At 36.8% G+C, this 22,551-nt stretch overlaps 1 protein-coding gene across 4 annotated transcripts in view; it reads right to left on the reverse strand.

Moving 5' to 3' along the window:
* sema5a (sema domain, seven thrombospondin repeats (type 1 and type 1-like), transmembrane domain (TM) and short cytoplasmic domain, (semaphorin) 5A) overlaps nucleotides 1-22,551 on the reverse strand; it is a 151,183-nt gene that overhangs the window by 84,076 nt on the left and 44,556 nt on the right. For all 4 annotated transcript variants that reach the window (XR_004337338.1, XM_032551350.1, XM_032551352.1 and 1 more), the window contains exons 3-4: nucleotides 12,381-12,480; nucleotides 10,692-10,737 (exon numbers count right to left, since the gene is read on the reverse strand). Coding sequence is in view for 3 of the 4 variants with exons in the window: in XM_032551350.1 (XP_032407241.1) it covers nucleotides 10,692-10,737; nucleotides 12,381-12,480 (146 nt within the window). In the remaining variant the exon portion in view is untranslated. The remainder of the gene's footprint in view (nucleotides 1-10,691; nucleotides 10,738-12,380; nucleotides 12,481-22,551) is intronic.

Raw genomic sequence — 22,551 nt, forward strand, 5'->3', positions numbered from 1 at the left:
AAACACCGGATGACTTGTCTACCTGAAGCAGTATAAGAAAGACTTAGAGAACTCAAGCAAAACTTTTGGCAATGCAGAGTTTCCAAACCATTTTTTTTAAAGCATTTTGCTGCCGTCAGATATTGAACACACAATGTTCAATGAAGTAATGACTGACAAACAATTCAGCATTAACTTGACACTAACTTGAGTTGAGTCAGATTGAGAGATTAAAGCCAACAACAAACGCATCAGACATATCGCCAGTGTAGACTCTCTCAGACCACTAGTAGATGTACAGTGGCATGAGTACACGCGTGCTGGGAGCCTTGGCAAATGCAAACACAGAATCCAATTAAGGTGCATACCAAACAGAGACCTCGAGAAATGAGAGGCAAGAGTGTGTAAAGCCACATGTCAGCTTGATTTATGTGTGTGGGAAAAGAAGGAATCCTAAAACATTACAAGCGGCTCCCCTGAGCAATTGTGTCATAGTGATGTACATGCATGTAAGAAATAGCAAGACCCTACTTTACATTTTAAAATAGGCAGGAAAAAGAATAAGATGATAAGAGTTTCTTTTCTCCTCAGAGGGAAAAGATGCAGGTTCTACCTTTTAATTTCAGTGTGACCTCTGAGAAGGGGGTCTCTATCATTGATAAAAATTCTTTCTTCGTGTAATAAGGGCTGGCCTTGGGAGAGCACTGGGCCACTGAGTCGCTCACCCTTGTGACAGGTGGAATTAGCCTTTATTGCCACCAGGTCTGTATGACTGGCAGAGAGAAGATTAGTTAACAGAAAACTTGGCTGGCTCAGTGTTAAGCTTAATTTGCAAAATGTCTCCAAAAGCAATATATTCAAACTGTTTTCTGGCCAGAGAAATGTAAGTCTTATTCTAAAAGCCTGGCATCTGTGCAGTGCAAAAGCCAACCTGAGGAAACATCTTAAGGCGAAATATTATCATCTTTTAGAGATAGGACATCTAAAGATCTATTTAAAATAAACTAATTAAAATCTGCATTATTACTGTTGTTCAAAGCAGATAAGTATTTTGTTTTTAAAGTGGACTTTTCTGACATTAAAGGAGTATTTGACTTACACCTTTTAAAGCAGGAAGACATGACCATATATTGTGATGAAGTCATCTCTTTTATAACCATTTACCAAAATGGAATCTTAGATTTAAGGGCAGGAACAACCCTAATCGAAAGGACACAAGTTGAGCATACTATCTCCATTCTTCGCTACCTTCGGTTAGTGTTTTTGGATGCTTTTTGTTTGGTTATTTCTGTTTTGCTTTTAGTTTAAATACAGCTACTGTTGGCTACAATCCCAAACAGAAAAGTTGATGACATATGCTGCTTGAATATTGATAAGCTGCTAGAGTTCAGTGTCATTTTAAGGCAATTTAATTTTACATTTACTTATTGCGTTTGCTTTAGACAGTATGTTTTTTTCTGACAGGTCTTTACTTTCTGCCTCATTGGCCTTTGGGAGGCATGGAAACTGCCGTATGTTCGCCGTCACCCATAAACGCACACATAAGCAGCAACCAGAGCCCGTCTGGAGGGAGAAAAGCGCTCACGGTATGTGTGTGTGGTACTATTCATGGAGATAAAATATGGTGCATTAATGGTAGCTGGCTTCTGGCTTGTCTGTTTCTCCTCTGTGTATGTGTCAGTTCATATTCCTGGGAGAAGCTGGCTATTCTGGGGCAATGCAGACACAAAACACACACATCTTCAGCACAGGCAGCAAGAGCGTGCACACATGGCACCATAGCTAGCCCCAGCTGAATTCAGTGTGGGTGCGGAAAGTGCTTTTGCTAATCGCAGGGGGCGGAAGAAAATCTGTTAATGGCCTGAAACCCAGCTCACTTGTGTTTGGTACAGAAATCAATCATAATCCAAAGTAAAGCTCCAACTTCAGATCACATTAATGCGCCAACTTATTTCTCGTTGTTTGTGGAGTGATTATGTTATTTATCATCATTCAACACACTTCAGAGCGTATGTTGAGATCCCACCATTGTCTCACTGTGCCTTTAAGACATTAACTTTACAATTACTAAAAGAGATGACCATAAACCTGTAAGTGGGGGATGTGTGCTGGCATCATTGACCACAAAAGCCACCTAATCTGGCAGTCCCGGCTCAAATGGTCCAAAGTACAGAATATAATCAAAGTAGCACAATGACTAGCAATGGGTCATTAAGAAACATTAAAATCTCATTAGCATGCTTTTGTTGAGATGCTGTGCTTCTAAAATGAAGTTGTCTTGTAATGAAATATGTGGAATGTGCTGTGGCTAAATCTTAATAATTATTGGTCATATCAGAAAGGTTTTTGAAAAGAGGATTTTTCTGTACCTTTTTGGCTTAAGAGAACAAAGAGAAAGAAAACAAAAGCAAGGAACTGAATTTAGCAGAAAGACAAAAGCGATGAGTTATCAGATAAAACACAGAAAGCAAGCTCTGTGTATACACCAATAATAATAATAATAATAATAATAAATAATAATAATAATAATAATGCAGGTTTAACCCATTACTGGGTTTTATGCTGTTAAAATAGAAGCTTGCAATTTTTACCAGTTTGGCCACCTAGCCTGCATTATTCCTTCAGTTTAAAAAGTTTTCTAAAAAAAATCCCAGCAGATTCTATTGAGTCCCCAACTTGCAGCATTCACTCATGTAGTCACAGAGGACAACGACTTGCATTGTACCGTTGACTTTACAACAATCAGAGAAGAATGTACAAAAAAGAAACTATTTTCTTAAAGTGTCATGACAGATTTTAATAAACTGAGGTTTTCAAAATATTCTGAAACATATCAGAAAAGCTGCACATTCAGGACATGTAGAATCTCAGTCAACTAAAACATGATAGACAGGCAATATTTTAGACAGTTTTATATCCAGAGTATGAATTCTATTATCCAAATTGAGTTATTTTCATTAAAGGCATTATTAGCTGTGAGTTTGTGATTTTTACAAGTTGTATGAATTATTTATAGCAGAATTAAACTACAAATAAGACTCTCAAGAATGCTATGTTTTTAAAGAGAAGGCTGCACTTAGCATATTTCATTATGACTTATAAAACACATACCATGAAGCATGTAAGACGTTTATGTCAATGATAAATGCTGCATACAAAAACAATGGTATGCAAAAAACGAAATATTACAGGGTTTAAATGGAATGCTATCTCCTCTATTTTTACTGCCAAACTTTTCTGTAAAAGTTGATGTGGCTAGATAAGTTAAATGAAAGGTCAATGGTGGGGCCAAGATTTACCGCAGTCCTGAGTTTAAATGATCACAGTCTTTTATCTAAGTAACTATCTAATGGAAATAATAATGGCTACTTAGTACTGTAACAACAAAAATGAATGTTTGATACACTGCTCACTGCTCATAACCTCTCAAAAGAATCATGCTTCAAAGCCTGAAGCATGTAAAGTTATAAGTATTTATCAATGTTTTCTGAAAAAAACCCTGCTTTAGTTAATAGCATTGATTTTATCTATTACAACCCTGAGGCTCCACAAAAGTAGCACAAGAGTAGAAATTGAAACAAGTAGACTGAAGACAAGAGGATTAAATCACCCAAGTACATCCTTTTTTTCCTTTTGTTTTGGCTGGAGCACCAGTCCATCTACTAAGAGGCTCTTCTATGAATCCTCTTGAAGCTCTCAGGTGGCCACTCACTGGAGTGAAATAGTGCCCAAACAGGGAATTATCCACCAAAATGACAAAAAAATATATATTTAGTAATTTTTGTGATCATTACATATTAGCATTTTATATATTAAAACCAACATATATTTTTTACAAACTTTGATAAAAATCAAGTAGAAAAATCGTCAGATCATGTTCCTTATTCAAGGTGAAAACGAAGAAAACCTTATCAAAGGATACTTTAAACTTTTATGGTCAGAATTACAGAATACATCTCACTCAATACAAGTGCAACAAAAAAAGTTGTATTTATTTATTTATTTTAATAACCAGGAACTCCTTAGTGCTTTAAAATCTTTTTCAACAGCTTGCTGATGATTCTGCCGCTGCATATGTTTCATCTGCTTGGCTAACAGAGTGGTTGGTTAAAGCCTGGGTGATTATGTTACTGATCCTGTTGGTTGCCTCCCTGAATTTCTACAGAGAAGATTCATTCATTGAAAAATAACAGTCCAAACTCATTGTTTAATGCTACACTTGAACAATCGTTCTTCTGACACAAACTGTGTGTAAGAGAGAGAAGCTGGTGCATCTTCTCTTATTTCAGAGAAAATGAATAAAAATTCTTGATACGTTTGGATGTTCCATGGTCTGCTGCTCTTTACTGTCCTCTGCAATGGATTTAGTCATCAGTGGTGGACCATTGTGCTCATTCCTCGCATATACTCTCAAACTGAGGGGCCTATTGTCACCCAAAGGTGGGTGCATGAGAGAAAGAGGCAGAGTAGGCAGGGTTGAAGTTGAACAGAGGAAAGGACAGAAAAATAAAAAAAAATGGACAAACAGACAAAACAAGAAAGATTTCAAAGTAAAGTCCAGCCAGAAGAAGAAGAAGGGAGACTGTGTGGGCAGAGGATAGTGAGACAGAGGAGCAAGTGAGGAGCTGAATTCCAAACCAGCAGTTTCCAGACATGATACTGAATACACTTTGCATAAAGAGAGTCTAGAGAACAGACTCTCTGCTGACAGCTGTCTAGCTTTGTGAAATGACTGGCTGTGCTGCTCGGTGTGAGCAGGACAGGACGCTGAGAGGAAGAGCTGGACAAATCCTGTGGAGAGAATCTAATAAGGCTCATGACTACCTGATATTAACTTTTGATGTGGTCGCATCATATTTACCATTCATACTGATGTCTGCTGATGTAAGCTGCTGAAAGATTTACACATGAAATTGGTCTTGATGTTACTTCTCAGCAAGCATGGAGGTCTGAGTCACTGCACTGTCATCAGAACAGCGTAAGTCAGAGTAGTTTTTCTCATCACCACACCAAATGACATCCCTCTTGCTTAAAGATGGCATCATTGTATTACTTAATGTGCTGGCATCTGTGGCTCCAGTTGTTATTCCCTTTATGTGACTAAGTTAGTGCTCATGTAATTGAATTAGCAATGTTTCCAAAGCAATGGAGGACAATTTCAGCTAGCTAATTATTATCAGGGCTAATTTTCTGGTTGACGAGTTGTAATCGCAAGAGACCAAACACTCGTGCATAAAATCCATCATGTTAGAATAGAAAGAACCTTTGTTCTTTTCGTTTATTCCAGTAAGACAATGCACAAGGAGGTTGAAAAATAAAGGGAGGCACAGTTTATATCTCTACAATATAAGAGTAACTGTTGCTAAGAAGAATATGCTATGGGTAGTACTTTATGTGCCAGTACAAGAGTACTGGCTGTGACGCCTGAAATCAATTTTCATTTTCCCCCTGAACAGAGTCACACTATTCTTGAGCTTATTTACCTAAGTAGTGCCACGCTGCTTCTATTGAAATTCAAGCTGTCATTTGCAAGTTTTGCATGAAACAAGCATGTTAATGTTGAAAGGCTACTCCACAGTTAATTAACAGAAACAGGAGCGTCTTAATAGAAGTGGACCGAAATTTTTGCTTGTTAAATGGAACCGGCTAGTTGGGAACTCAGAATCTTTCATTTTCCAGCAAATGAAAGTACTAACCTCAGCACTCCTTTACATGGAAGTTGTTGATGTAGGAAGAAGACTCAAAACTATATTCAGTTTCACTGAGGTCTTTGAAAATGAAGACTGTGAAGGGCAGGCCAAGTATTTATTCTGAGTGCTACAAAGACAGCCACACTTTGGTGGATCTTGGTAATTTCATTGTATGGCATTTTGAACTGGCAGTAGGTGATTAAATTATTTAGTTTGCAGTTGTTGACTGGCCCTCAAGTCAGGAAATAAAATGAACATTTTTGGACTGTTGGGGAAAACCATGGCAACAGTATGTGAATGAACACTGCAATGCAATGCGGTAAGGTAAATGGTTCCCCTTTGTGCTAAATGTACCTAAGAACCAAGCACTGCAATGGCTGCTACAAGAACAAACCCTTCTGAAAAGGATTAGAAATCTGCCATAAATCAAGTGGGTTATTTGACAAAAAATGTGAACAAGTTATACAAAATGTCTTTGTTCAGACCCACATCACTTTATTAAAGTCGAGAATACAAAAAGCAACTTATAGGGTACTTCCTAAAAAAGAAATCAGAATTTGATAGACTCAGAATGAGTAGGACAAAACTGTACAAAAAACAGATTTTGGAGAACATTGCATCGCTATAGTCCTTGAAGGTTAAAATGTTATATATTTTTTTAAATGCAGCAACTTCTGATAAATAGTATGTGAGAAGTTGGCAGTCAGATGTTGACATAAGGCTCAGTGGTGCATCACATTGGCTTGACTGTGGTTCACTCATGGCACAACAATGGGGAAAAAAAAACCCAGAATTGATACACATGCTCAAGGTTAGTAATAACTGATTTCCTGAAGCTGAGCAGAGCTGAAGGAGTTGAAAAGGGGTCTAAAGGACAAAACTGAACAGATTCAGAAAATAATATGATATTCAGCTGAGAGAAAAACTAAGGAAACTGTACTTTGGAAAGGTTTTTCTATTTTCCTTGGCAATGATATGTCTAAATGTTTTATCAGTTGAGCATCCTTCAGAGTTAAAATCTTTATTTTTCCCTTAAACAGCACAAGTTTGAAATATAAGCAAGCAGAAAAATGTCCACATCAGTGAGGATGGGGGAGAGAAGTTGACAAGGAGAGGAAGGCCTTTTCAACTGTTCAGACATTGCTGAAACTTAAGTACCAGATATTGACTCCAATGAAGGCCATATAGAGCAGAGGCTGAGTCAAGTTTCAAGGCCTGACTCTTCCAACTTCAACCTTGTCTGCCATTCACTGTGAGTACACCCTAAATAATCTTGATTTTTTTTTATCATGTTAAATACTACCCTCTGCTTAAAATTCTCAGTGTACCTCTGCCTTGAAACTAGTCCATCAGACAGTCTTTTTTTCTTTCCAGCTGGACTGAACTCCTTCTACTCCAAGGACTTATTGATGCCATTTGCTCTGGGGTAAATTTCAAAGGCATTCTGACAATAAAAATGTCCACAGACATCAACATAACATCAACTCTGTCTCTTCAGCTCTAATATCATTAGCATTTTATACTTTCTTTTTGTCCATTAGCAAGCAATGAGGATATTTATAGAAGAAATTATCATTGCTGGAGCTCAAATCTGATCCATTTACATTGTTGTGTGTTCTCTAATGCTCACAATAATTGCAGGCATATGTAGCATACCTCTATGCAAGTGAAAACATTTGTATTAGTTATATTTTCATACAGGTACAATTTTTTCATGCAGGTACAGTTCTGGTCAAAAGGATATCTCTGCACTCAATTAATTGGCCGACTCTTAAAATGCTGGGGAAGTCCAAGGAACTCAGTGAAGATTGGGTAAGAGCACTGGTAAAACAACAGTACTAGCTTACAAGATGTTCTGATATAGCATTAATTATATGCTCTATAGCAAGACTGGAACCTGTCAAATTTAAATGAATTTTACATAGTTCCAGAGTGACAAGTCAAGAAAGCCTGGTCCAAAATCTGTGTACAGACAGCCCAAAGCTGTCTGCATAAAGATTTTATAGACAGCAGGATGTTTGTAGGAGTCAAGATTATATTTTCAAACCTAAGAAAACCCTATTAAATGTTAAGTTGTAGCATTTGGCTGTGGGGATGTTTTGCTGCCACTGTTGCTAGTACACTGCACAAGGTATATGGTGCAGGACGCAGCTACTAGAAAAAGAAAAGACCGATCAATCTATGTCTCACAGTGGTACCAAATATCCCACACAAGAGTCGAAGCACGAGCAGAAATATAAATGGCCTAATGAATAAATCAATGCAATTAAAATACAGCAATTGATTTTAAAAAGAAGAATTTTACTTCATGTTTTATGATTTAATTGACATTAATTTTTTATCCTTTCAGCTTAATTCCAACAAATTATTTTTCAAGCACATCATTTAAATTTTACTGTTTTTAAAAATATATTCTTATGATTTTCTTCTTACTTATTGGTGCATTTGTTTCTCTTTAATTAATTAGTTTATTCTTTTTCCCCTTGACAACTTCTTGTATTTTTCCATTTGTTCTTTTTACATTTGTCTGTCTCCTCTTTACCATATGCATTCCTGCCTCACTATGCAAAAGATGAAGAACGGTGTCTTAAGGCTTCAACTTCTGCCCACTGGTTGGTTAGCATCTCAGACACAACAAAGATGGTGACCTACGATGAGTTTATCAGTGAGCTGAAGCTTAGCAACTTCATTATAAAATTATGCTGTAAGTACTGACTATTGTGTGGACGCTCAGACAGAACTTGTGTTTCAGTTAGCAGCAGTGGTGAACACAGATGTCGACCCTCAGGTTTATCATAGTTTGGACGAAGCAGCCGGTTAAGTAGTCTTCCGATTGCAGCGTCCGGAGTCCTCCATAGGTGGTCCAGATGTTGCAAGGTATGTTAAGGCTGATATTTGTATTCTACACTCATCGGGAAAGAGAAAACTGAATGTCTTGCAACTCATTTGAATTCTGTTGCAATTGAAATGAACCTCTGGCAACTACCTGTGTTAAACTTTCTGTGCTGCCTCTTTCATTCTCTGAACCACAGTCCCTCGTAAATCTATTTGATCAATTGATGATTCAAGTGATGTGGGCAAAGCAAGAATATCAAAGGGGAAATTCATTTAAGGCTTTCATGCCAAGCAACAATTGGAATGAGGCAACAAAGTCTCTGTGCAATTAATCTGTCTTTTACATCACAATAGCATAAAGGGAAAGAAAGGAAAAAAGACTTTAGGAGAAATGAATGGAAAAGAGCCACTTATTCTCTGCAAATTTCAGCAGTTGAACTTAGACTTCCCCTTGACTCTACAGTTCACCTCCAATAAAATGCAAACCAGGGGCTTTATGCACAGGTCATCCTTAATTTGCCCAAGGCACTGGCAGGGATTACCAGATCCTATTCTTTTTCGGGGAATGCATCTTGGTGGTGAAGGGGTGATTGGCTCAGTGGAATCCCTTCGCTCATTCTTCAGCACCAGTCAAGCGCAGGATGAAACAGAGGAGGGAGAAGGATTATGAGTTTGAATGGGACAGAGCATCTTTAAAAAGCATCTGTGTCCCAGCAAGAGACCCCAAAAGGCAGACTCTGCATGAATCCTTGCCTCTCTGTTGGGGGGCTTCCTTGCTTTCTTCGTGCTCTCTCATTTCTTTTTCTAACAAAGCAGCCCCAGAACGTGCTTTAAACGCCTTTCTGCCCAACAGATTCTTTCTTGCTTCGTATTTTGTCAAGCTGATTTTCTCATTTTCCCCTTTAAATCATTTTTACATCAACAGGCCTCTATGTACATTTTTAAACTCCTTCATTTTAGTCATGATACTTTCCGTCCCTCTTTTGTCTGACCCCAATCTTCTCTTCAATTTACGAATTGGCAAATATAAAGTCTGGTCTAAATTAAAAATGTTTTGATGTTGCCACCTGAAAATTAAGTGATCACCATGTCAGTGATGATAAGGTAAGAGTGGGCTGCAAAATACTCAGCTTAGCATGAGCGATTTAAGTAGTCTAAAAGACAAAATAGAGATGACAAAAGATACCAAATGAAATTATTTAGAGAGGACAGATGAATATACATGCATGAGCCATAGATATGGGAAAATAAACTCTATTTAAAATTAAATTACATTATGTTTATGGCTTTCACATTGTAGTTATGAACTTATGTTTCAGATCATAGAACCATTTTCACTCACATAAGGATCCGAGTGAAAATAAAATAGAATCTAAAGTTTAATGTAGGAAACCAATCTGGATCTAAGTGAAAGGTAGAACCTCAGACCTAATAAAAATTTTTACTTCACTAATTTTAGTGATGTGAAATACTACGATTAGTACTTTATATAACTCTTGAGAATTTTTATTTTATTTTTTTAGTGGGAACAGTCTTGTTTAGGTCGTACAATAGCATGCTTTAGCCAACTTTGACTAGGCCGCTACATAACGCCTATTTCATTTCCTAAGGTGAACTAGCTGAAAATTATTGTCTTGTTGCTTAAAGTCTGCTGAAACCAAAAGTCACAAACTGATGGTCAAACAATCTTTAGGATTATCTGGTAGCATTGAAAATTTACTATTTCATTAATTCCTACAAGTTGTCCAAGTCCTGAAGCAACAAGGCAGCCCCAGACCACCACAGTACCAACACTATGTCTGACTATTGGTGATAAAAAGCCAAAACACTTTTTCACAGTACTATAATTTCATAAAAGCATCTTAAAATATAGATTTAGACAAAGAAAATATTTCTAGCACTTTCCTTCCCTTTGTGTCTCAACACAAGGCTGTGACAGCCACGTGCAACAGCACTCTTACATTTTGTGAAGTTGTTGTGACGTGTGAAACTCTAACTCATTTCACTGTGACAGCCTGAAGTTGTGGAAGCTGGCAGCATAGTGCAACTATCAACAAATGTTTGTCAAAAGCAGGTGGGATTTCGTTTTGCCACGAGAGTGAAATGAGCAGAGACAGCAAGGACAAATTTACTGGAAAAACCGAGTCAGGCAGTCGAGTCACAGAGAAGAAGAGAATTACGACTCACCTGGATCAATGTCAAGTCTTCAAGGTTGAGTCTGAAGAGATGATTTCTGTAGAAACAAGTAGGGAGATATAAATGCTTATTCGTTGCTAAAAGAAAATGTAATTTTCTTGATGGTGTATCTTTGGTATGTCTTGTGGCAGCATTTATTTGCAGTTAACCTGTTTCTTCCTCATTAGTAGCACAAATGTGTTCTAGAGGTCGGATAACCTCTAACATATTAACATTAAATTATAAATGACAATATGAAAGCCCAGGTCATTTATCTTCTAGTTTAGTTAAGGGGTTTGACTGCAGAGAAATATTATTGCAATGCCATGTTTAAGTGGCTAAATTTTGAGATATTCTGAAATAACTACTGACTGAAATTCACAATTCGTTGAAAATAATACATGGTGAGGTTTTTATGGCTGTAATAATTCCATAAAACAAATGAACAATGAGTGAGTTTATGAGACAGTATTCACCTTCTGTTTCTGGCAAGTGTTTAGTATTAGTACTTTGTGTTTTGAGTTTAAAGGCTGAAACAAAAATTGCATGCCAAATTGTATTTCTGCTGAAAGGATGGTAATACGATTGCTAAGAACACCTAATAGAACACAACTTTTCTTTTTTTTAAGTTTTTAAAAACAGAAAAAAACACTTTTTTTAAACACTTTTTTGGGAAAATGTGCTCATGGGTAATGGGAGCAATCATTGCTTTTTGTAAATCAATTATCTATTTTCAGAGTTAGAATACACTTGCAAGCACATACACATAGCATACATATAAAATAGTTTTGCAAAGATCCATCAATCTCCCGAGGAGCAGCTATCAGAAAAGGTCTGTATGTGGCCATGGCGCCCCGTTTTACTATATTGATATTTACATCGATCCCACTTTTTCCCATTATCTCCCATACTTTGAACCCAGCCTGCTGCCATCAATCTTGGCGCATTACCCGCTACAGTTAGACACTTAGCAGGTGTCGAGGTGACACGGAGAATTTCATCACATCTATTGTCTTTCACCTTTTCTTTTTTTTCCTTTGAGTACTGTGAGGATGTAGAAACAGAACAGGCAAATTTGTCAAAGGAAACAAGTGTATTAAAACATGTTTGCAAAGAACCTTTTTAAAGCACTCAGTTACAGCTTTACAGATTGAACTGCTCTATATTCAAATGCAACTGTCAAATCTTCCTTTTACAACGAATGTAAATGCAGAAAAATACTGCATTAAGTGACAGATATATTGCAAAAGGAAAACACAGATCAACTACACTCCCACTTGGTTTATCTAAAACTTTAACTAAAACCCCAGACCAACTTTTTACCCTCAATTTAAAAGGTCATATTGAATGAATGTGGTATTACTCATTCAGTTTTACAGTCTATTTTCCTACAAAGGTAAACACATAATGGAAAATGTTGAGTCCCCATATCATAAGCAATAAGTGCATCCATACACACCAACAGAGACATATCTGGCTAAGCTTCAAGAAGACAATGAAGTTCATCCTCCGAAGCAATTTTTCTTTGGCCTCTGAAGGGATGTATACAGAAACTGATCATTACTCATGCAATGCTGCAGCAAACACTGAGAAATGAAATGAGGCACAATCAAATAAAAGGCAAGAAAAGAAATATAGAACGAGGGAGCCAAGTGGAAGCAAAAAAGAGAATTAAGAAAAGCAATAATAGATGCCAGTTACCTGGCACCAACGATCAGTTCATTCTGGCCAGGGTCGAAGGTCAGCTGTGAATAATCCACTGTGCCCTCTGCTTTGAACCTGAAAATCCATGGCTCCATCTCTGCAAAAAAAAATAAACACCAGAGGACACAAAACTTTGAGCTTATCAGAACAGCGTTGCCTGCAGATGAAAGTACAAGTTCAGTTTAAAATGTTCACAACCTTCAAATGTTTGGCCCTTAAGACCAAAAAGCTTAAATCTTCAACTTTGTCTTTCTAATGTTAATAATTCAAATTGAAAACGAGACAACTTTCCTAATGTACAGATAATAAAGTCTTCTTTGCTATTCAGTTTTAACTATTTAAAATGACTTAGTCATTTAGAATGACTATTGAACTCACATCCCTTCTCAAGAGAGACAGAGAAATCAGCTAGTGACAATTACCAGTTTGAGTGACTCTGACCTATGACTTGTCAGGCCAAAGTGCGACTTGGTCAACCATGCTCTCTGAAGCTGTGAAGGTGAAGGAAAGTCACCTCAAAGTAAGCTGATTTCAGTGTGGTAGGTGGTTGTCATTTCTCTCCTTTGCCATTATATGTTGCTACAGAAAAGGCACCGTGTGCCACGGGATGTCAAGTTATACCTGCCCTTGCAAAGTGTAAGTAAGTTGGCAAAGCTTCAGCAGATAACACTGAGGCTGAGTGTACTACAACTGAGTTACTGTGTTTTAATCTTTTAAGCTTTTAACCTCTCTGTTTAGGAGAGTGCTGGGTATGGAAATCTTGGCAACGTTTTAGAACTCTCAGAGGTAATAGTCTACATTTTCAAGAAAAACACAGAAACTAATGATTACATTTAGGATTGCTTTGTGCAAATGGTATATATTAACGACCATGTAGAATACTTGAAGAAATTAAAACCTTGCTCTGCTTCACCTATATACAATAATTAACAGCTATTAGCGTTTTACTTTGTATTAGGGGAACAGTGAAAATGTATTGCTCCTCGGCCCTATAGAAATCAATTCAAATTTGGTTCACAAAAATCAATCTATTCCATGTCTAAAACACAGATTCAGCTAAATAGATGCAACTAAGTTAGCCAAAAACAGAGTTAGCTCTTCCTGTATGACATTTGTGTACTCCAAGGGCTGCTTATAATAGACTGAGCTAACTAGTAAAACAAACATGTCACTTTCACAAAATAATACCTTGTATTGGCTACATTTTAAATCTGAATTAGCACAACTGCTGTATAACACAATATAGTCTGTCAGTGCCCAATCCATTAACCCATAACCAATCTAATCAAACAACAAGGAGGGGCTGTCTACCATCTGGTTACTCGATAGGTTTAGTAGATGGTAGTCAAACAGTCATGGTCGGTCGCTGTCGCAATATCCACTCTCAGTATTTCTTACACTTGGAACCTAGTATAGGTAACTTACTCTGGATAAGAATTTATAAATACATTGCATGAGAAACGTCAGGAAATGTTTTTATTAGTCATTGTAATGACTTTGAAAAACTCATATCTACATTTTCAAACTATGTGCAGACAATGCTGTTCAGAGGCATCTTTCTTTTATATACCAGAAGCTCTCATTCAGGGCCAGACAGGGAGAGGACAGCTTGAACATCCTCCCCGAAACACATTATCTGCTTCTTCAGGCACACCTGTCAGACTGCGTTTCAAACACTCTCTCCCTCGACTGCATTAAAAGCGAGCACTTCCAGTTTCAGTGACAAACGTGGGATTTCTGAGCGGTTCAAAACGAAGACAAGCAGCGGGAAAAAAAAGAGAAAAGAGGATCCTCCAAAGAACATCTGCCGCCTCCAACTCGCGTAACGGGACCGAACCCTGGCTCTCATAACAAAACAATATAATCTGCTGAGAGACGGAGCCATGTATGCAAAGGCACATCCCCTTGCTATCTTTCAAGTCTCCAGTGAACAGTACAAAAACATGACAGAGAAGAAAGTGCTAAGTATCAACCTAATAAATTTTAATTAGCCACGGTGTAATAAATATAGGAGGTCACGATCATCCTTCTCCCTAAAGATTCCTACTAAGAGACATTGCTCTTCTGATTTTATAGGGAGACACTAAGTTTTAGATGTGCAAATCCTTTTACTCTACTGGGCTTTTTTTATTCCATAGGGAAGATCCTCAGCATACAAATATAGCTGTGACAACCCTCCAGAGGGGGAAATGGTACTTGACGAGCCCCAGCTTCTCCCCATAAATCTCCCAGACTCACTAGGGGGGAACTTGCTAGGTGCTGAAGTGTGTCTGCGTGTTTGTCTGTCTGACTCTGTGTAATGCTTTACACAAGTATTTTTACCCAATGAACTTTTTCAAATCTTGACACTTTGTAACACTAGACTTCTACATATTTTGTAGTGAATCTATGATAAAAAAACAAACAAAAAAAACATGAAGCAGTACATATTTGTCAGGTGCAAGAAAAAAATGACATTTTTTAAACTATATAATGTGTCAAGTTCTGTTAGGTTTAATTTACTGTGGGATCCCCACTTGAAAAGGATAGGTCTCTCCTGTGGAACATAACTGGATTTCACTCAAGGAGTCTTCATTTTAGTTAGTCCATCTTTATTTTCATAATTTTTGTAGTCCAACCACATAGGTGAAAAACCTCAAACCAAACAGAAACACATCTATTACAATCTGAAATTAACACGATAAATATCCACCCCTTTAATCCTAAAGTATAATAAATAGCAAATGTTTTATAATAAAATTCAATGCCAATAAATAAATTAGCATATTAAACAACATTTAATTTCATAGTCCTAACATCCTAACCAACATTTTTTTTTCACTTTCTACTTCAACCAATAAACACCAAGCGTATTGTCTTTTTCTTTCTTTTCTTTTCAATAATATTAACTCTCAAACAATCAATCCAAGTCCATGTTTATGAGCAACAGTATTGTAAGCTTACCGGCTGTCCTTCACAGTTTTTGTTTTAGAAACTTTTGCACAGTCTCAATTTACGTGCTACCAGGATTGTTTGCTTCCATGCTGTGGCACTTCAAAAAACAGGAGCAACGGTCAGTCACCCCTTAAGTATCTACACTCTGATTGGTAGGAGATTGAATACACCTGGTTCTCATCACTCAAGAAAGATGCAGCAGAGGGTTTGGCAAAGGGGAGTGGCTTGCTGGCAGTTTGTCAGAACAATGTGCATTTGTATTCAATGCATACAGTGCTGCCCAAATCTTTTGACAGTAGCATTTCACAAATATGTCCTTTGTCGAAGAGTGACTTTGAGAGTTTGGACAACTATTGACTGAAATTTGTGCCTATTATTTTCCTGCAAAATAGTTCAAATTCAGTAAGACTGGATGGAGAGCATGTGCAAACAGCAACTGTAAAGTTCAGACTTTTTTAATTGGAAGAAAATGTCAATTTTGAACTTTGACAGGGACATAAATGAATATGCTTTGAACTTATCCACCTCATTTTCAGTCACCATGTATAGGGTCACTGTCTGTCAAAAGGTCTTTTAGTGTTTTGAAGGCCCTAACAGGTTTTCTTACAATATAGTTCTGTCAAACAATAAACACATTCTGCATGTTTATTGTTTACTACATGGCTTGTGGCAACCTTTATAAAGGTCATTTTATAATTTTTTTCTTACAAAAATGTCTTCCTTTTTACCACTCTTCCATATAGAAGTTGTGGATTGCAAGACTAATATATTTTCTGCCTAACGTTTATGTCATCTGGGCAATTCACTCATTGTTAATATCCAGCCTGTCAGTTTCAATTGAGCATGTCATGCTTTTTTCCATGAGTGGAGGAAAAACTTAAGCGACTTTTAAAAACGATTGGTTGCCCCGGATATTATTTGGCGGTATTTTAGTAAAGTGGGCAGAGAGTAGATGAATCCCACACTTTCATATTTTTAATTCCATATTAGACAAAAATATTTTCCCCCCACCCACATAAAATTCCAATAAAATGCTTCTATGTTTGTGTTTATAATGTGACAAATACAAAAATATCACATTATGATTATTTTTCTGATTTACTGCATGTGACTAAAACACAAAGACAGCAAATCTGTTGTTAGTTTAAAAAAAAAAGTGGGGCCTAAAGGTTGAAATTCACAACAACCTTCAAAGGATTGATGGCCTTTGTGACGAGGCCAAGGAAGCATTAATAAACATTCATAACCAGAACGGAAAGGCCCTCCCAAGGCTGCACAGCTGAGTATACAGAGCTTTCTATAGTCGCATTCATTGGGGTTAATCTGATTATACATGGTTCAACTGCTGGACTTCTGAAGTGTGGCAGAATTAGAAACATGCTTTTCCAAAACCATCTTTTAAGTAGTTTTAATTATTTCTCTTGGACAGAATTTATCAAACATAATATTCCAGTGGAAATGAAACTGTAGGGCAACTCTCCCAGACAGTGGGTCCCATCTCCCTTACCAAATTTCATTTCTACTTTGCATGTTACATGGATTCACATCATCTGCATGGTTAAATGCATGTGATAATGTAATCCCATCACATCCATGACAGCGAAGGAGCTCAATGAATCAAGGGACTGGCTGCTGAGAAGATGAAGGCGTGATCCCGTGCAGATGCATGAACACACACGCGCACACACACACGGATTAGGATGAATACTAACAGTGCAGCAAGGTTTCTGAGCCAACATGAAACCAGCGACCCCCGTCCGCTCCCCCCTTTTCTTGGTCCCGGCTCATCCCTTAAGCCCTGTGTCTCCCACCTCCTCACAACAAAACCGCCCATCACTCACATACCATTTGTAATTCTTCACTCTGACACAGAACCTGAGACAAAGACACAGTGACAGGGTACATAAATATTTACAGCATGCATCAAAAGACATGCCAGTCTTCAGTCTGGCAGCCTTCAAAGTTATGGCATCAATGGCAAGATGTGGAACCAATTCTGAAACATGAATGGATTTTCTATTTGTGGTGTTAATACCACGTGGCAGTACAAGGCTATTTACTTTTTATGTGGCCCGATGGTTATTTGGATTCACAGGAAAGGCAACCGTTTGTTCAAACTGTTGTGAGGGAAAGAGTGGACAAAAAAAAAAACAACAAAAAAAAAAACTGTTTGGTTTGAATAAATCAAAAATAATGTCACTTTAAATGTCATGCACACATCTGAACTCTTGTTAATAATATGTCAGGCAAAGAAAAGCAAACAGTTTTCACAGATAGAAAATCACATCTCTGGAGTGTGGTTGGGCATAAAATGAATGAATGAATCATGAAAAACTAACATCTATGAAGCCAAATAAGATCTAAAGGCTTTTTAATGTATATTTAAGTTTAAAGGCTTAAAATGACAACTAAATTCTTTTTGGCCTCTTGATAAACTGACTGAGGATTTTCCCTTTGTTCAGCTATTTAATATACTTTTTGAATAATTTAAATTCCAAACATAATATGCGAGGAAAACATTGGTAGAGTGACAAAGTCAATAATGTACCTCGCTGCCTGTTTAACTGTGTATTTTAACAACTAACATTTGTTTAAAATAGTCTCCATAGCTGCAACCCCATTGATCCACAAACATATAAAACAATCTATCAGTATACAAAGAAATGTTTTAGTATCCCGGCAACTCTTGTTTTGTCTTTATGCTATGTCAGTTGTCATATCATCAAGGTCTTCAGCACCTTCAGCATATTCGTCCCTGGCATCATCCTCAGGTCGGCCATGACGACGTTTAGCAAATATCATCATTACTTTACTCTAGGAAATTCAAAGACACTTTAACTATTATCATCAACATTTGACATTTGATCTATTTTTGTCATTTATGGAACATCAGCTTTACAAAACAAAAATAAATAAACTGGAACAAAGAATTGAACCAATCAACAAAAAAGCAGTTGTTTTGTGACAATGAAGGTGAAGCTCCAAAGAATAACTTTTACTGAAAAAAATTGATTTTCAAGAAAAACTACGCTACAAGCTGGATACAAATGTCAGAGCTATAGATTTGTGTTGTTTGCTCTCATGAAAAGCAAAATAATTGCAATTTCCACCCAATATAAAAACATAATAATATTAGACTGAATTGTTTATTGATGTTGTGTTTTCAATAACATCAGCATCTTTATTCAAACAAAAGCGCAGGTGGTGTTATGAAATGCTTTCTTCACTTTGACAACCAGTTTTTCTTTTTTAATAAGGTGTTGGAGTTTTGGTCCAACAAAATCACATTTGATTGAAGAAGAGTAGAAAATTTTGAAACAATAAATAGTTGGCTGGGTAATGTTTGTAAATATCTATATAATATATCAATGTCAAGAGATTTCACACCATAGATTATGTTCAATTAGCCTAGGCCAAGTCTAGTTTCCATCAAAACAAGAAAGACATTATCTTAGTTTTAAGGATAAATATAAGATGGTGCAGAACATTTAATGCAATGCCTAAAACTTTATTTATTTAGCTAGGATTTGAGGTGCCAGATAAGTATTGTCAAACTTTTTCATAAAAAGATAGCAAATATAAAAAATGCCATTGTTTTGCCATTTTTAACCAGCAAATACAGAAGTATGTAATCAGTACCTACACAGATAAAAAAAAGATGAATAGTTGTCCAGTGTCACAACCACTATGCATCAAAAGTTTAATGTCTGCCTTTAGTTTTCAAAGACGTTTAATTCCACAAATATAGAAAAGTATCAATTTGTTCCACTTGCATCTTGTCATCGTTTCAAATAAAACTTGGCTGGAGGCTTCTTTTGGTTTTAGGAATCAACCTCAAAGACCTTGGATGCCTTTAAATTTAAATGAATCATCCCCAAATGCCTAATTAAAGCATCCCTGATGCTAGCTGCAGCTTGTTGCATTTATGAATGCTGTGAGCCCATTTGTTTATTCTCTCATCTTTCTAAGGAAGTGTTTGTCGTTCAGGGAAGATAAAAAAAGAACTGAGCTTGTTGCATGGCTGTAAAACAAGTCCGCCTGTCACACTCCTGAGAGATATGGTCCTTAGCATGGCTTGTAAAGGCATTGTTTATACCTCACTTTATACCCTTTAAAAGCCTTCAAGCCTAGAGGTAGGAACACTTGCTAAAATAACACTTCTACTTTACAATAGGAGGTGGAATAACAATGTAAATGGATTTTGTCAAAAGGTTTCTTCCAAAGCATACCCAGTCAGATCTTCAAATAAGTGGCACATATTTACATTGGAGCCCAACTGAGACAATATTCAGCTCTGTTTTTAGTAAAGTGGAGAAACTGTATCTTTTGAGTAAACATTTGGACTACTGCTGTTGAACCGTACAGTGAACTTTCCTTTCTGAAACCCTACATTTCTGAAACCGCCATACAAAGCAAAAAGCAGTCTTTATACTGCACCATCCTCACACCACAGTTACATTTCTCTCAGCCAAGTGTTGTGCCAAGTCAGAAAACCACTGGCCCGAGTGGGGTCAAGCCCATGTGAGGCACACCCTTCTACTGTCAGGCCACAATCACACAGATGAGAAAAATGTTGTCACTGGAAGCCACTTGGACAAACCTTGACCTTGGCATCTGATGATGGGAACAACCACTCTTTAAAGAAAGCTGCCAATGTGCATTTTTATTTTTTATGGGGTTTTTTTCAGATTAGGAAGAAATGATTCTTTTCTCAAGTTTTTCTTTTAGTAAGTCTTTTTTTTCAGAGAACAAATTTTGTACAAATTTTTCACATGCATTTATTCATGACAACTTCAAATCCAAGCATCAGATTTGAATTGTTATGTTTACAGATTTTTTATGTCACAATTTTACTGTTTATCAGAGCTAAATATACAGATATTTGTTACCATGTATACTTCACCTACTTGATTTCTTTAGCTTTTAAAAAGCTATCTTCCTCCATAAGGGTTTTGCAGCTTTTTATAACAAACATATAAGTTGACTTCTACTGCAAAACTGCAAATATCTTAAGCCCTTATCTTAAACCCCTTTGAGGTTAACAAATGAATCTGACCCAACTGCAAAAAACACAGTTCAATGTTGGTGATGGTCCCGCAAACATGGCTTTAAATCCCCGTAGTTCCATACTGAAGTGTTGTGAAAATTGTGTGAAAATGTTACTGTTTAAAAACTGTGATTTTTGCCATCTGTAACTGGGCAATAAGGAGCTAATACACAGCAGGAGTTATGCAGAGATGGTTTTTGATCATGAGGATGGTTTTTTGATCATGATCATGCCTTCATGTCCAGGAAGGCATGATCTACAAGGCAGCAAATTTCAAGAAATGAAAATTGTCACATATAATTTTGTTTTAGTTGCACGTATGGTCAATAAAGAAGGGAATTTTGTGCACAGCTCTGAAAAAACACATCCTGATGTTTTATTTTAGCTTACAATCACACAAATTTTTCAAAAGTAAATTTTTCACAACTCTTAAGACATTAACAAAAAGCACTCTGTGTATAGATTCTTACTACAAATCTCTGACCAAGTCTCAATATATATTTGTCTTTGTCTCCAAACAAGATAATGTTTGTCTGGGCAGACTGGTCGCATTTGGTTACTGTGCTCCATAGGGTTACTTTAATGCATTTGTAGTCCTCCCAGCTTGGCCAGCGGAGAATCATGGCAGCCTCACACTGCACATTTCCAACAACAAAGGATTACAATACATTATATGGAGCACAATGACTCACAAAGAAGAATAATGGGTTTAACGAGTGGTTTTCTCTCCCTCACACAGAGACTCTGCATACGTATAATTATTCCCGCCTATGTTTATCCCTGGATATTCCGTAATGACTCAACTTATTGTGCTTTCACTACAAAAATCATGGAGCTACAACTCTAGTCTTTGAAAACAGTCTGTGACCTAATTACTGAGACCAATCTTTAAGAAGAGCATAGCTACTTTGAAAAAAATTGTTTAATGTAAGATTTAATAGATAATTGAGGAGGCAGCGGTAAGGTAACTTAAAGTCAGAAGTCTATTTGTTTATAATGTGAGAGTAAATATGATTGAGATATGTGGAAAAGATTCATAGGAAAAGAACAGAACAATATAAAATAAGTCAAAAATGTATTTTTCCTGTCTTTAGAAAAGTGAAAAAGGAAAGAGAAAACATTACAGGAAGGGGAGTATGCATTCAAAACATCTTGTTTTAAGCAATTAAAAGGTACTTACTGTTGATCAAGTAAGTATTAAAAACTTCAATGTTTTTCTATTTCTAATGGGGCAATTATAAAATTGCCCCATTAGAGTCTTTTGTTCAAAAAATGGAATGACAAAAGGTAGTTTTCAACACTCTTACAGATTATATTAAACCCTTTGTGGAAAGGCCTTTCTTGGCAATAGCAACATTAAACTGTTCCTACAATGGAGAAACTAATCACATGCATTGCGCACCTGTTCTCACACAAACTCTTTTCAAATCTAAAAGGTTCTGTGGGTTATTTTTATGCAGTCTGATCTTCAGTTCTTTCCATAGATTTGCAAATGGATACAAGTCAAGCATTTAACTGGGCCATTCTACAAGATTTGCTTCCACTCTAAAAGCCAGTTAAGAGTTTCCTTGGCTTTGTGTACCAGGAATACTGTCTTGCTTGGAAATCCAATCTAGTTTTGTTTTCAGATTTTTATCAAATATGTCCACACCAGGATGTTCCCACTTGTCAAATTCCCTTTTAGCATGGTGGTTCTGGTTTGATGTGCAACAGAACCATCATTTCTTCCAACAATGTGTTCAATGACATCAAAAGTATTCAGATTTAGACTTTTATGACCAGACTATTTTCCATTATTTTACTGGCTTGTCCAAAGCTTATGAGTCAAAAATCAATTTTTACAAGTCAATCCCTTAGTAGAAACAAATTTAATTATTTGTTTCTAAACGATTACATTGTAGAACATTTCTCTTCTACAGTAGGCCCTGTGAAGCATGTCTGAGCACTAATGGAAATATCACCCTTTTTTAAAATAAGTGTTCCTAAGGCACTAAACCATGAGGGCTTAATGTGCCAATCTAGTGCATTAGAGATCACAAACTCACTGACCAATGCTGACCCTTGAGCCGGTAACTGCACCTAACACAATGCTGGACTGTATCACATTAGCCGGGCAGTTAGTTATAATCATTGCCACTCGGTTGGCAAAGAGAGTACCACTTCGGCTCTAACAATAAAGTGACAGAG

This window comes from Xiphophorus hellerii, chromosome 21 (assembly GCF_003331165.1).
Source record: "Xiphophorus hellerii strain 12219 chromosome 21, Xiphophorus_hellerii-4.1, whole genome shotgun sequence".
In the NCBI taxonomy this organism is placed as follows: Eukaryota; Metazoa; Chordata; class Actinopteri; order Cyprinodontiformes; family Poeciliidae; genus Xiphophorus; species Xiphophorus hellerii.